Genomic DNA, 16,421 nt, shown 5'->3' with positions numbered 1-16,421 from the left:
ACACTAAGAAACAATGCACAGATAGACAGACATAAATCTTCCTGCTTGTGTATATTTTATGAAAATAAGGACTCTCCTTGCTGGAAAAGACCTGTCAGTCAGTGAGAAAAGGCTACAATTTGATCTTCAGAACTTAAGAGCTTTATTATATTGTTAATCCATGCTTTCTGAATGGCTGATGTATTATTCCACTTGATTTTATGCCATGGTCTTTGTTTGTTTTTGCTTCATACCTGTACGCTGAGGTTTGGAGTTTCCTTTTTCTCAGACTTCATCTCAATGACAGCCACATTAGGTTTGTTTACTGTTGGCTGTGGCTTGGGAGCAGATGATGGGATTGAAGTGATGACTGTAATGGGCTGTGGTCTAGTTAAAAGCACAGCAGCTGGTTGTGGTGCAGCTCCATCAAATCGTGATCTCCCTAAAATTAACAGCAACAAGAAAAACACATTCCAATGGGCTATAGCAATTTTGATGGCCCCTCTCCTCTGTTTTTTTTTCCCCCACAAAATGAGACTAATGGAGAAATTAGATCTTAACTGATAATTTTCTTTCCATTAGTCCTTCCCACTATACTAGAACCTGTGGGACAGTTGTGTAGAGAACTGAAAACTGAGCTGAGACATAACTCTTAGCATCCAGTCCACCCCCTTCAATATTTACATAGAAAAGCAGTAAGGAGAAAACTCAGGACAAACACAACAACCTTAAACAACTGGGCGAGCAAACATGTGTGGACCTCTCTCATCTTGGGACAACTTGTAGAGAACAAGAGATGTGCAGGAAGCACCATGCAAGTTGACAGTCATTATTTGACTTATTATTTCGCACCAACTAAACACCTCAGAAACCTCGGGCAGGCCTATGGAATAGTGGGAAAGACTATCAAGACCGACCTAATTTCTCCTTCCATTACATAGCTTCCCACTATTTCAGAACCTGTGGGATGTTCAAAAGCAATCCCTAGAGTGGGTGAGATCCTGGCTCTACCACCCCAAGGACTGAAGCCCCAAAATTGGCTTCAGAGCACGCCACAACATCCCACCTTGTAGTGCTTGGCAAAGGTATGCATTGTCAACCACATCCCTATCCTGCAAATATCTGCTGGAAACAGTAAGATAGTCTCTCCGCAAGGATGCGCTGTACGCCTATTAGAATGAGCCTGAAAGGCTTAAGGAGCTTGCTTCCCCACAAGCAAATAAACTGACGCAATAGTCTCCTTCAGCCATCTACCAATTGTGGGCCTTGGAAGCCATGAGGCCAAGTCCCTGTTTATCAAAAAGCACAAACAGTCTGTCTGATTTGCAAAACTCTTTTGTAACTTCCAGATATCTAACTATGTACATCAACAAGCTTCAAGGAAGAATACTGAGCTTCTTCATCATCTCTGCGAAAGGATGGAAGCTCCACAGATTGGTTGAGATGAAATGCTGATACCACTTTCAGAAGAAAGGAAGGAACTGTGTGGAGGGAGACCCCCCGCTCTGAAAAACAAAGAAAGGGTTCCCAACAAGACAAAGCCTGAAGCTGCAAAACCATACGTGCTGAGGCATAAGTCACCAAGAATGCTATCTTTAGCATAAAGACCTGTCAAGGAGACCTTCCAGAGTGGCTCATAAGAAGGCATTTGAAGAACCCAAAAGACTAATTAAGGTTCCACTCTGGACACAGCGTATGAAAGTGCAAGCGGCCCACTCCCTGAAAGAATCGAACAATACTTGGGTGAGCCGCATGAGATGTCTTCTGTAGTCGGCTCCTGAAACAGGCCAAAGCCACAAACTGAACTTTGGAGAACCTAACACTAATCCTTTCTGAAGACCTGCTTTGAGAAATAATAGGATATGCACATTCTGAGCAGAGAAGGGAGAACGTCTGCCCTCAGAACACCAGCCCTCAAACATCCTCCACACCCTCTCATGCGCCATGGACCTAGAGCATTTCTGAGCCTGAAGCAAGGTAGCAATGACCGAATCAGAATAACCTTTTCATTTCAAAAGAGATCTTTCAACATGTGGCCTATCATGTGCCACGGAGGGAACACATACAATAGATGCGTCTCTGGCCAGGGCTGCAGTAGGGCATCGATCCCCATCAAGCCTGGTTCACTCCAACAGCTAAAGGACATGAGCACTTTGGCATTCTTTTTCGTTGCCATCATCCAGAAGTGGAGAACCCCATCAGTCCACTATCAGCTGAAAACCCTGGCTCGATAGTTCCCATTCTCCTGGGTCCAAAGAGTGCCTGCTGAGAAAGTCTGTCTTCCCATTCAAGGACCCAGCGATGTGAGCTGCCAACAAGCAAAGATTTTTCTCCACCCAACTCCTGAGAGAGGCAACCTCCATCGGTATCGGATGGTTGTGGGTGCTGCCTTGCTTGTTAATATAAACCACCTCCATTCCCATTGTTGGAAAAAAATGAGACTGGGGCCCCCACCAGAAAAGGAGCAAGTCATGTAAGGCATTCCACACTGCCCTGAGCTCCAAGTAATTTATTGACCATTGACACTCTCCCATGCTGTGTCAACAGTCAGACTCCTGGGCGACAACTACCACTGCATGCTCCATCTGGCAACCAGAATCCAAGGAAGATGAAGGCTGTACTTCTGTGACCCTGGAGGCCAGCGGCTGGGAAGAGATTCCTGTAATGGCCACATATAAGCCCTTGCATATTGCATCACTTCCATCACCACTTCCATCATCCATCGTCATTGACACCCAGAACCTGGACATAGCCCTAGACCTGCCTTAACTGAAGACAAGATGAAACTGTTGAACCAGCTTCAACCTCCTGCGCGCTTTGAGGAAGATCCTCTCCCATGCTGTGCCAAATAGGATGCCCAGGTACTCTAGTGTCTACAATGGAGTTAGTCTGCTCTTCTGGAAATTGATCATCCAACACAATGACCGCAGAAGATTGTCAACTTGGTCCATCACTGCTACACTGTCTGAATAGGACAACGCACAAATGAGCCAATAATTGATACACACCAAAGAAAGGGCACCACCACCATAACCTTGGTAAACGTTCTTGGAGACATGGCTGGACCAAAGGACAAAGTCATGAAATGGAAGTGACAGAGGGGGAAGGGGAGAAAAGTGGTTTGTGGAAAATGTTTGAATATTTGTAATTTGTAATGCTGTGGGAGTCTGAGGCTCCAGACTGTTGTTAAACTGATTGATTAATAAAACATTTATAAATTAAAAAAAAAAAGAAATGGAAGTGACAGCCCAGCACCATAAAATGTAGATTTGATGAAAGCAGTGGGTTTCTGAGCCTATGAACTGTATTGTTTTGCTGATGACATGTATTTCTCCTGGTTGTTTGCTGATGATATGTGTTTCACCTGGTTGGCCAGAAGATGGCGACAGGTTTTTTTTTTCTTCCAAGCTGTACTAGAAATGAGTTTTCTTTTTCCTGCCTAACTGTGAGGCAATTTGTTAGCCTCAGTTTTGAAGCAGAGGGAGAAAGACCTCTCTACTGAGACCCTGTGATCAGTTATATTCTGTAACTTGTGAGCAGCTATATTTCCTGTACTTCACAGGCACTATTCAGGTAGTGATAAAATGTTTAGATAGTTTTATAATTAATCCTATTTCAGTTACCTGTTATTGTGTGCTGTTTTCCCCATCTGTTTTATAGTTCAATATTTTTATGAAAATAAACATAATTGTTTATTTGCTCTGCTTGTCTGGACTGACTAAGAATCCTTGTGTGTGTTGGGTCTGTAGGTACTTTCTGGGAGTGTGGTCCCAGTGTCCTACAAATCACTGGGGGCCAACTTGAGAGCGGGAGACTTGCTCAGAGGTGGTTGGGATCCAGTCGGTGGGAGGAGGGTGCTAGTGTACAGCACATGTGGCAGGTGCAGATGGACCTGAGCTGTGCTGGGGACAGACCCTCCAGGTGGCCCCAGGGTTAGCTCAAGGTGGGTGACTAGGCATTTCGCCACAATAGACACCTCTGATTTGGTGTTCATATGGGTATATGCAAGTATGCCTCCTTGAGATCGAGGGCGGTGAGAAATTCTCTCACTTGAATTGAGGTTATGACTGCATGTCTCCATGCGAAAGCAGGACACTCAGAAGCAGTGGTTTAGACCTCTGAGATCTAAGGCCGGATGAAAGGTGCCCTACTTCTTTGGGGCAATCAAGTAGACAGAGTACCTGCCTTGTCCCTATTCAGCCTTGGGAACTAGAACAATGGCCCGGAGCACCAGCAAGGAATCTACAATGGCCTGAATCTCGACCACATTGGTTCCCTTTTGACAAGGTGACTGCATGAAGAGAAGAGCGACTGGGCAGGAGAACTCCAACTTGTAACCTTCTATAAGAATATCCAGAACCCACTGGTCTGACGTGATTTTGACCCACTCCTCCCAAAACTTCTGAAGGCATATTCCCACCAGAGGGAGAACAGTGAACCAGCCTCACATCACTGTGAAGCTCTGGAGGCATTGGGCGCTCTAGCTGAGGAAAGATTAGCGTACCTGAAAGCGGGACTTCTGCCCATATTGCTGATGAACAGGCCAGCACCATCTGTCTCAAATTTGAGAGCCCCCTGAAGACGCACGACCAGAGGCTTTCAGTTTATCCTCTGGCAAATGCTGTGGCTTAGTTTCCCCCAGTGCTTTCACCAAGTTACTGAGATCTTCTCCAAATAGTCACTTGCCCCTAAAGGACAATTTAACTAGATGTGACTTTGATGATGCAATCACTGTCCAATGCTGCAACCAGAGTTGATGACATGCCGTGAGAGCCAAAGACATACTGCAGGCCGTGACCTATAACATTTCATAAATAGCATGCACCAAGTAGACCAACCCCACTTCCAGTAGAGCGTTATGGCATCCGTCTTCTGTTGCCGACTGCTGATGCCACTTCAGAAATGCTCTTGCCACGAATGAGTTGTACACTGTTGCTTGAAGGTTTAAAGAGGCTGCTTCAAAGGCTTGTTTCAGCAAGCCTTCTAGCTTCCTATCCTGTAGGTCTTTTCAGGCAATGCCCCTTTCCACTAGCAAGGTGGTTTTCTTAGTCACTGTCGTAACCAATGAGCCCACCCTGGAAAGGTGCAATTTATCTTTCTCTTCTGGAACTAATGGGTAGAAGAGACATGGCTCTAACCACTGTCAGCCCCGCGTCAGGTGAGACCCATTCTTCTGTAATCAGGTCCTGAAGGTCTGGATGCATTGGGAAGGCCTTAAAAGGACCTCTAAGCACCCTCATGATTGACGAAGATGGAACTCCGGATGCTGAAACAGAAGGCTCCTCAATGGGAAGCACAACCAGTGCTTCAGAAAGAGTACTGAGCTCCTGTTAAGGATAACACCTCAGAACTTTTGGATCATCTCCCTCCTCTAATGGCTCCTCTGAACTGACCATATGAGGTAAGGAGGGAGAAGCAGAGATAGCATCATCTGCCCACTCCTTGAGATCTAAACGAGATATCTTAAGAGCAGGAGGAGCAGTGAAGCAAAAAACTGAAGCACCTTTCAGCAACTGTGACTGTCCCTGCTTCAGTAAATAGGCATTATGTAAAAGCAATATAAATTCTGGTAAAAACAAAGATCCTGATGCATCTGAATGCTATCTCAGGACCGGAGGCTGTAAAATGGGGGCTGTGCTCCACGAGTGATCCACCAGAGGCTGCTCCTCACTGCCAGTTGGCCATGACAAAATGGCGCCTATTCCTGCACTCTCCTGCATCAAACTACGCACCAGCCCTGCCGGAGAGCCCGAAGACCACAGCATATTCAGATGCTACGCAGAATCTGAACATGTGCTGCCACTGACTGTTTCCCTCCACATCTCGCAGGATTCCTGGTTTGCACACACTGCAACTCCTAAACACCAGCCGGTGGGGCCCATAGCAGGAGCACCGCTTAACTGCCTCCCGTCATTCACCCCTACTGTCACCAGCGCAGCATGTGTCCCAAGCAAGTAGAACCTGATGCCCTCCAAGCAGCTGCAAGTCAAACTTTAGTTGAACTTACTGTTGCTACTCGCCCAAAGCTCACAGTCTTCACAAGTCTTACAACAGATAAGAAAGGCTCAGGACTGTTCCATGCTCTCCAGCAAACCTTTTTCCTTCTCCCTTTATTTTATTTTTAGGTGGTTGTGCTGGAAAAGGTGAGCTCCACAGGAGAGGTGAAGTAGTAAATTCATTGAGCACCACTGACATGGTTAGGAAGATCTCCACATAGGACTCTGCAGACTCAAGTCACCCGGCAAAGCTCAACTGGGAACCAATTGACCAAGTGGACAAGGAGCAAATCACTCAGAACCAGAGGCAGAAAAGTTGTGTTCATCCACCTGCAGGAGACGGAAAAATCTGAGGAGCTGGACTGAATGCCAAGAGAGATATGTCTTGTCTCATTTTTAGTTCTTTTATCTCCACCTGATGGTTGATGGACAAGTATCCCACAAGTTCTGCAAGAGTGGGAAGCTATGTAATGGAAATCCATATTCTTTCAACTTCCTAGTTTTTATGTTTCAAACTTTTTTATTGAAAAGCAAAAACAAACAAGAGAAATTTCAAAAGCAGCAGCAAATTGCAACATGAAAGTACCAGATAACCACAGCCAAAGCAAATCCCACCTTCCAACCCCACCTTTCCCCAATCCCCGTCCCCAAACACCATTGTGGCTATACGAAAAACACTTATTGTAGACTCGGTTAGGGCACATCTAATATTGAACAAACGTCTGCAAGATGTTGATGTGAGAGTCTTCCAAAACGGTTCCCATGTTTCTTGAAAAAGAACTCCAGGACGCCACGAAAAATTTACCAAGTTCTAATGAGAGCTTTGTGGAGCGTGAGACACTCTCCACCACGCATGCACGAGTGCCTTCCTGCCCACCTGACATCAAGGGAGTGCTGGCTTCGGTGGCAGTAGACACAGGGGCCATACGTGGCATCAGTGTTAGAGGCTGTACCTAAGGCTGAGGGCCAAGCACCCACGATGCTGATGCACACCATTGTATGAGGCCATCCAGCAGCTCAGGGAGCAAGGCTCGAATGCGCTCATTGAGGGCCAACACCAGGAAAAGCTGGGGTCAATACAGGAGCAGGGACTTGACTGTTGGAAGACAGACGCGTCGGCACCACCTATATGGAGGGGAAGCGGTCCCCCGGCGATGATGCTTCGCTGGTGCCAAATCCTTTGATGCCCCGGAGCCCCTGGCACTGTAAGTTGAGTGCGACTGTGTAGAAACAGTGACTTTTAAGCCTGTAAAATGTATTGGATATTTCCCCGTTTTAATTATGTCTGAAGTGTATTTCTCCATTTGGCCAGCAGATGGTGCATATTTATGCTTAAAGATGTTATAGGGAACTGAGTGTTCTTTTTCTTTAACATAAGAAGGAAGCAAGCACCAATATATGTTTAAAACTTGTTGACATGGCTCTGATTGGCCTGGAGTTTGAAATTACCCAGCAGTGCTGACTATTGCTTCAGCCAGGAAGAAGAAAGAGACAGATCTTTTTGCTAAGGCTCTGTGAACAATTATATGTCCTGATCTTACCAGGTACTGTTTAGATAGTATGCACGTTTTAGTTAGTTTTCTAATTGATCCACTTTTCAGTTACTTGTTACTGTTTGCCAATTGCACATTTTTGTCCACTGCTCCAAGTTCTGAGAATGAACACATTTGTTTGTTCGTTCTGTCTGTCTGGACTGATGAAGAATCCTGGTGGTTTGTGTGTTGGGTTTGTGAGTGCTTTCTGGGAACTGTGGGACCACTGGGAGAGTGGCCCCAGTAAACTAGAAATCAGTGGGGATAATTTGAGAGCGGGAGACTCGCCCAGAGGCAGTTGTGACCCAGTTGGTAGGAGGAGAGTGTTAGTGTAGAGCACAAGAGGCAGGTGCAGACGGACCTGAGCTGTGCTGGGTATAGATCTTTCTAAGTGGCCATGGGTAACCCCAGGCGGGTGGCTAGGCGTTTCATGACAGCAACTGATGATGCTTCTTGGCCTTCACCTGAAGCGTGTCACTGAGGCTCCTCGGTGCTGATGAGGATGACGTCGAATTCACATGTCGCCTTGGGGTTGGGTCTCATAATGGATGGTCTTGGGGGCCCGGCACAGCAGGAGGCCTCGAGACAGGTGGAGACCCACTCAATGTTTCATTCCCAGTGTCTAAAGGTCTAGCAGCAGCTATGCTTACCGACGCTCCCAATGCCAGTGCGATGCTAAACTTCAATGCCGACTCAGCCGACTTCGATGCCAATGTCGAGGAACCAGACTTGGCTCCAAAAATCCTCTCTCACTGAGCCTTTCTGGAAACCTGGGTTCTCTTTTTCATGTGAAGACAGAACACAGTTAGTGGGGCTATGGTCGGGCCTAAGACACTGTAGACACTAAAAATGGGCGTCTTTCCCAGAGATCGTCAGATTGCACCGGGTACAGTGCTTGAAGCCACTGGGAAACTTCGTGGACATGGAAGGAAAAACTTCCCCAGCTAAATTAAACAAAGTGATGGTGCCTGAAAAAGGGGTAAGGCATGGCAAAAGAGAAAGGGAAAGTTCCCGGCCAACGTCAAGCCCTAAAAGCAGCCTGACGACAATGGAAAATAAAAGGAAACTTAAACCCATGCAAAATCACAAAGGAAAAATAAAAGGATGGAGGTTCCAAATGAAAAATAGCCGAAAGGCTCTCTAGGACCAAACGATGTGAGGATACGATAAAAAAAACATGTCCTCTCCTCACTGTGGTAGAAAAAGAACGGAGGAGATCGCGTTCTCACGGTGGGTAGGAAGGCACTCGCCCACAAACTGTGGAGCGTGTCTTGTGCTCCACAAAGATCTCGTTAGACTTTGGTAAATTCTGGACCAGGTGACGCAGGTCAGAGTCACCCACTTGTGAGAATTATAAGCCTGATTATCCTCTGAGAACATATTTATTTATGACATTTATATCCCGCATTATCCCAAACAAGTTTGGGCTCAATGTAGCTAACAATAAACATTTGCAAAAACTGCAATATCATTAGCAATAGCATATGCAGTAATAATACCATACACTATCAGGCTTATTTTTGAAAGAGAAGGGTGCCCATCTTTAGACACAAATCGCAAGATGGGCGTCCTTCTCACAGGGTCGCCCAAATCGGCATAATCGAAAGCCGATTTTGGGCGTCCTCAACTGCTTTCCGTCGCGGGGACAACCAAAGTTCACGGGGGGGTGTCGGAAGTGTAGCGAAGGCGGGACTGGGGCATGCCTAACACATGGGCGTCCTCGACCCATAATGGGAAAAAGAAGGGTGTCCCTGACGAACACTTAGACAACTTTACCTGGTCCTTTTTTTCTTACAACTAAGCCACAAAAATGTGCCCTAAATGACCAGATGACCACCGGAGGGAATCGGGGATGACCTCTCCTTACTCCCTCAGTGGTCACTAATCCCCTCCCACTCTCAAAACAATATATATATATATTTTTTACAGCCTCTATGCCAGCCTCAAATATCATACCCAGCTCCATGACAGCAGTATGCAGTTCCCCCCCCCCCCCACCTGTTACACTTGTGGTGGTAAATGTGAGCCCTTCAAAACCCACCCAAAACCCACTGTACCCACATCTAGGTGCCCCCCTACACCCATAAGGGCTATGGTAGTGGTGTACAGTTGTGGGGAGGGGGTTTTGGGGTGCTCAGCACACAAGGTAAGGGAGCTATGCACCTGAAAGCAATTTATGAAGTCCACTACAGTGCCCCCTAGGGTGCCCAGTTGGTGTCTTGGCACATCAGGGGGACCAGTGCACTACGAATGCTGGCTCCTCCCACGACCAAATGGCTTGGATTTGGTCGTTTCTGAAATGGGCGTCCTCGGTTTCCATTATGGCCGAAAATCGGGGACGACCATCTCTAAGATCGACCTAAATTTCGTGATTTGGGCGTCCCCGACCCTATTATCGAAATGAAAGGTGGACGCCCACCTTGCTTCGATAGTACGGGTTTCCCCGCACCTTCGCCAAGATGCCCTGCGAGGACGTCCTCAGGAAAACTTGGGCGCCCCTTTCAATTATGCCCCTCAATATGACCAAGACATGCCTCAAGGACTGTGCATTTTGGACAGTCACCTCCCTGTGCCACTCTGGCTTTCCAAGCCTGATAAGAAGATATATATAACCGTAAAGTAAATTTGTACAATATTTCTAGGTGGGGAAATTAAAGCAGTATACTTCTGAATGCCCAGCACAAAAGGCCTGGAGCTGTACCACTGAAAGTGTACATTGTAGGTCAGTATTCCATTGCTGGGCTAATTTTTGCATAGTTCATATCCGGAGTCGAATCTTGTATATAACGGTGATGAAACATCAAGGGTACTGGCATCTGTGACCAGAGTACAGGCCTCTGCCAACACCTCCTGGACATCTGTAAAATCCTGCCTTGGAAGAGAATGAACATAATACTGCACCTGAAAATAAAAGAAAGTTGAGACGGCGACAGCAGCCCAAATTCGTACTAGAGAGCTTCAAAGGATTTGAGCTGGCCCTCCAGATCCACCAAATCGAACAAATATTGTATTCCTTTCTGTTTCCAGCGAGTAAATACTGTATGTCTAAGTCCAGGAGGAAAATCAGGATGATCACAATTGGATAAATATGGTGTAACTGCAGGGAGAAGAAGTACCTCTTACAAATCCATCGCCAGGTAGCTCTATCTGTTTGTAGGATCGGATGGGATTTTAGAATACCCAAAGAAGTGGTACTAGCAGCATGCAAAATAGCACTGAAATGCATTTGTCAGATCAAAGAAGGCTACAGTTCAGTGACAGAGAAATCAGACACAACCTGATACCAGTCGTTAATATGTCACTAGCCTTTGTGAAATATTTTACATTCAATAAGCCCATGGCATTTTGGAGTCTGCAACAACATCATAGATAATCTGGGCACAGCCTGCCCCAGCAGTTTCTCATCCCTGCGAGTTAAAAACAAAGGTAGAACTTGGAAAATATAAAGCTATCGGGGTGTCAGGATCATACTGAAAAGGTGGATACAATCCCAGAGAGATAAGGGATATACTGTCCCCATGCGCAACTTGGTTCAGCTGTCATCCAGTAAAGGGGCAACATTGCGGGAGTAGGGGAAATATAAGTTTTGGGGTATAAGAGCACCCAAATAATAAAGGGTGTCCTCTGCCCACACAAGTGAAAAGGGATTTACCAACAAGATCATCTCACAAATTTCTCAACCTGCACTACCACAGCTGCAAAGGACTGCAGTACAAGCTGATGCATGCCACTACCTTCTCATACAAGAGCACGCAGTTATGGAATGCATTACCCGCAGACCTGAAAGCAATCAACGAAACAACTATCTTTCGAAAATCTCTGAAAACATTCTTCTTCAACAAGGCCTACAATGAACACTTATAATCTCACTAAGTCACCTCACCAACCCACTCAATTATAAAAACTCACCTTATACAACTATCCTAATCACTCCCTTCCTTTTTCCCTCTTCCCTTCCTTGATCATTATACATTACTAAATTGTATCTGATATCTTGTTACGATAATGTCAACAAATCTATGTAAGCCACATTGAGCCTGCAAATAGGTGGGGGAATGTGGGATACAAATGCAATAAATAAATAGCGCACCTCATGGAGGACTGGCAAAACTTTTGATGTATGAAACTTTAAAGTGAAACCCGAAAGTGTGCCATATGTGGAAAGTAAATTTAACAGAGCAAGAAGCGATTGAACGGGTTTCGCTAACATAATAACCTTTTCCAGAGACGGGAAGATGGTAGAACCAGAGGGCATGAATTGAAGTTGAAAGGGGGCCAACTCAGGAATAATGTCAGGAAGTATTTTTTCACTAAGAGGGTGATAGATACCTGGAATGCCCTAGGTGGTAGAGATGAAAACGTAACAGAATTCAAAAATGAGCGGGAGAAACAAAGTAATCCTGTTTTAGAAGGATCGATCCAAAGAAGCTTAGCAGAGATTAAGTAGGAAAACCGGTGCTGGGCAGACTTCTATGGTCTGTGCTCTGATCAAGGCTGAATAGATTTGTATGGGCTGGAGTAGAGCTATTCAGGGGCTTTGACAACTTCAGAAATTTTAGAACAAGGCTTGTGCCGGGCAAACTTCTACGGACCATATGATGTATCACTTCATACCAAATGCTATGAGTTTATCTTATTGGGCAGACTGGATGGACCATACAGGTCTTTATCTGCCGTCATCTATGTTACTAAATATTCCTAAGATCATCAGCGAAGGCCAAAGCTTTAATGGGGGTGCCAAGCAATGCCACTCCCATCACATCTGGAGCCTGGTTTATCACTCAGAGCAGGGGTTCTAGAGAGAGAACAAACAAGAGAGGGGCTAAGAGGCAACCCTACCTGGTACCTCTCTGAATAGCAAAGGAAGAGATGTGCTCATCGTTAACCAATAACTGAGCATGTGGACCAGTATATAAAGTCTGTATTGCCTGGAGAAACCAGGCCAATGTACTTTGTCAAATGCCTTCTCTGCATTCAGGCTGACCACCATGGATGGGATAGAGAAGGCCTGGGAAAAAAAAACATGGCAAGCAAAACTTTCCTAACATTATTGACCGATTGTCGGGCCCTCACAAAGCCAGGAGTGGAGGAGTAGCCTAGTGGTTAGTGCAGTGGACTTTGATCCTGGGGAACTGAGTTCGATTCCCACTGCAGTTCCTTGTGACTCTGGGCAAGTCACTTAACTCTCCTTTGCCCCTGGTACAAAATAAGTACCTGAATATATGTAAACCACTTTGAATATAGTTGCAAAAACCTCAGAAAGGCGGTATTTCTAGTTCCATTTCCCTTTCCATACTTATGCGCTACTGATAAGATGAGGAAGCTCCCAAACAAGCAGCCAGAATCTTGGATAACAATTTAATGTCAACATTTGGTAAAGAGATATGGCGGTAAGAGTCTGCCTGCTTCCTCGGCTTATCAGGTTTCAGAATTAGAGTTATCAGGGCAGTGTTATCATGTACAGGGAAGTTATCCGAATCTACCACATCCTGAAAATAAGCCTTCAACGGTCCCAGGAGACGAACCTTCAAGCCCTTATTAAAATTCACCTGAAAATCCATCTGCCCCAGGGGCAGAGTAATTTTTCAAAGATTTAATGGCAGATTGGAGCTCCTTAGCCTGCAACGTGCAGTTTAGTACCTCAATAGCTTCAGCCAATAAATGAGGAAGCTCTGCTTTTTCCAAGAATTGCTGTATGCCCTCTAGGGATCCCAACCTGCCCACCGAGTAGAGGGAACTACCAAGAAAAATTTGTGCAATTTGATCCGTATGGGTGGTGATGTTACCTAATTTAGCCTGCATGATAAGGACAGCCCGAGAACCATGTGTGAACCACATTTGCCAACATCCTTCCATTCTTGTTTCCATAGAGAAAAAAAAACATCTGTATTTTTTATACAGCAGGGAATGAATCGTGTGCTAAAGGAGGAGGAAATGTAAAGTCACTTGGGTGGCCACCAAAGCCTCTTTATTAGCAGCTGAAGAAGTTGCAACGAATGCTCGCATAGCCATAGATAGCTGCTTCTCTAAACAAAGAATACTAGCTGCTAGTTGTTTATTACGATGGCCAGTATAAGCAATTTTGTCACCCGTCAGCATTGCCTTTGCCATATTCCAAAACAGGGTAGACTGATGCAAATGTTTGTTGTCCTCTAAAAATTGTTCCCATTTATCCACTAAATACTTAAGAAAATCTGCACTAGGATGCTAGATACCACCCATAGGTCTGTAATTGCTAGGGGTCGAGAGGTCCACCCACACCAGCGAATGATCGGATATCTCCCCAGGCCCCACAGCAGCCACAAGTACACTCGGAAACAAGTCCTGAGTCATTAAAGTGTAATCCAGTTGAGACAGCATGCCACAGGCCATGGAAAGATGTATAGTCATGCTCTCCCAGGTGAAGCAAATGCCACAGGTCTACCAGATCCAAAGCATCAAGAAATGTCTGCAACATTCTCTCACCAGGGTAATGACAACTAGTACCTCCCCAGTCGGTGGTATGATCTAAGTGAGAGTCCAGAACTAAATTGGTGTCCCCCAACAACCAGTAAGGGCTGTGAATGAAAGGGAAGCAGCCACCGCAGCAGAGCTGGGTAGAATATTTTATCAAATGGAGTGGGACCATAAAGTACCAATTAAAGATAAGTGCATCCTTGAGCCCATACTGTTAGTAGATATCGTCCCTTATCATCTTTATACAAAAGTTCTGCTTTATAGCTCAGGAATTTCCTAAACTGCTTTGCCACCCCTCCTTTGTGACTGCCTGAGGAAGAAAGGAACCCCTCTGCCACGCAATGGTGCTTTAATTTGCTCCCTATTAGTAAGGCGGGTTTCCAGGAGATAGGCTATGTCTACTTTATGATGGTTTAGTGCAGTCAATATCTTTGCCCTCTTAATGGGAGAAGTAATGTCTCCCACATTCCAGGGGACTATTCTACAATAATTACAGGCAGTGAGAAATCTGAAGGCTGATAATCTGACAAGTGACAACAGCTAAAACCTCTGCCCAGGGTGCCCAGCCCCCGGCAGGCAGATCCAACGAACCCTAGAGAACTTGCAGTCCCAGGCGGTCGGAGATATGCCTAACCAGTAAATTACAGACCTGTCAAACAATTTATGCGGGAGGATTGTACCTTGGGTGTATGCCCAGGCACAATCCTCCCGCAGAAGTTTCCCCATGATCAAAACAAATAGTGTACATAAATTTGAATGCCATTAGTTTTGATCATCGGGGCTTTAATTGCCCGTGTTGTTCCAGTGCTAATTTCTCAGCGCTGTTCAGAACAGTGCAGGGAATTTGATCATCAGCCAGTGTGTTGCATCTAGGCACCAAATTTGTGGCACCGAGTTACAGAATTGCCCCCGATGATCCTAAATCCCTAACCCTTAAAACAGCTCCTTTCAGTTTTGCCCACTGTTTTTCTACCTCCTCCAACTGTTCCCACCCAGCTAACAAGTCCCAAATCCCCAACTCATCCCCAGTGTAGTCATACCGCAATTCATGTCACTTCAGCCAGTGTGGAGAACATGACTGAATCACCGTGGATCACAGGGGAAGCCAACAACCTCCCTCCTCTCCCCTGGCTCACTAAGAAGAAATAATCACTGAATCATGCATGACCCAAGTTTGGTTCTCAAGATCAACCAGACCTCCCATAATTATGGCAATAAAATGGACAATTTATCGAGAGGCGGAAAAATGGACAATTTATTGAGCGCCGGAACAACATTGCAAGAAAAGATAACATACAAAAGGTGAATAGTAGAATGTCCACTCAAGGTACGTCCAACAGAAGCAGATTCAAGCTGTTAAAAAAATCCTTGGTCTTTTCCAGAATGTCAAATGAGGACCACCTGCCATCGTGGTTGAACTTAAGTGTCGAGGGCCATCATGAAGCAGATGTTGCTATCTACTAATTCTGCACAGATGGAATATCACAGGAGCTATGGATCTATCAACGAGGCTGAAGAATCCTGGAAAATCCGTATTAGAGCACTGTTATATTGAAGGGTTTCTCTTTTAGCATGATATTGCTGAAGGATTTCACCTTTGTGTTGGTAAAATTTCGCAATAACATGTGGTTTTACATCCCCAGGTTTGTGACATCCTAGCCTGTGTGCACAATCCAAGCGCACTGGCCCAGTAGTTTCAGGTGGCATGAACTCATGGTTAAGCCAATGCTCTAATGTGGACAATATTGCGGAGTCTGCAAGAGATTCTGGGAACCCAAGAACTGAAGATTATCACATCTACAGCGATTTTCAAGTTCTTCAAGCCGTTCTCCCTAGTCAGGTTTTGGTTTGTAGTGCCACAAATGTCTCGTATGCAGTGCAGGCCTCATCTTCAATCGAGGAGAGCTGCATCTCTAACTCTGTTGTGCAGCTATTAATGTCCGAGAAGAGCAACTGTAGATGGGACATCTGGGAGACTATTTGCATGAAGTGAGATTCCAGAGCTGCGGATATTGTCGTCGTGAGTTCCATAAGTGCAGCCGCTGTAAATTTTGCTACAGACGCCATGTTGGACTCAGAAGGTCGATACCACCGTTTGTCTGCATGCACGGATTTACCTGCCATTGTCGCTCCGGCCTGGGTTATACACTGGTCCATATATTCTGAAGCTCAAATGAAGTTGGTAGAGGGTCAGGCAATAATTTTAAGCAGAGGCTGGAGTCAGGAAACATTGGGGGCCCCCAGAGCAGGTCAGAAATACGTCTGCTCCTACTCACTGCATCACATGACTCCCAACTTCCTAGTTTTTAACCATGAGAATATTTCATCACCAGTCACCATTTCAAGATAAGTCACAGTATAATACATCAGAAATCAATAATGCAATTTCTAAATAATTTCCAGCAGAAACAAGTTTTCAACTAGCATCTAAAAAGATTCTGGGGTAAATGTTTCACTG

General features: G+C 45.4%; 1 protein-coding gene across 1 annotated transcript in view; it reads right to left on the bottom strand.

Annotated features, from left to right (window-relative positions):
• KIAA0586 (KIAA0586 ortholog) overlaps positions 1 to 16,421 on the bottom strand; it is a 311,131-nt gene that overhangs the window by 210,771 nt on the left and 83,939 nt on the right. The window contains exon 16 of the mRNA XM_030214301.1: positions 234 to 421. Coding sequence (XP_030070161.1) covers positions 234 to 421 — 188 coding nt within the window. The remainder of the gene's footprint in view (positions 1 to 233; positions 422 to 16,421) is intronic.

Source organism: Microcaecilia unicolor, chromosome 9, assembly GCF_901765095.1.
Source record: "Microcaecilia unicolor chromosome 9, aMicUni1.1, whole genome shotgun sequence".
Lineage (NCBI taxonomy): Eukaryota > Metazoa > Chordata > Amphibia > Gymnophiona > Siphonopidae > Microcaecilia > Microcaecilia unicolor.
This window is presented reverse-complemented; position numbering and strand designations above follow the sequence as displayed.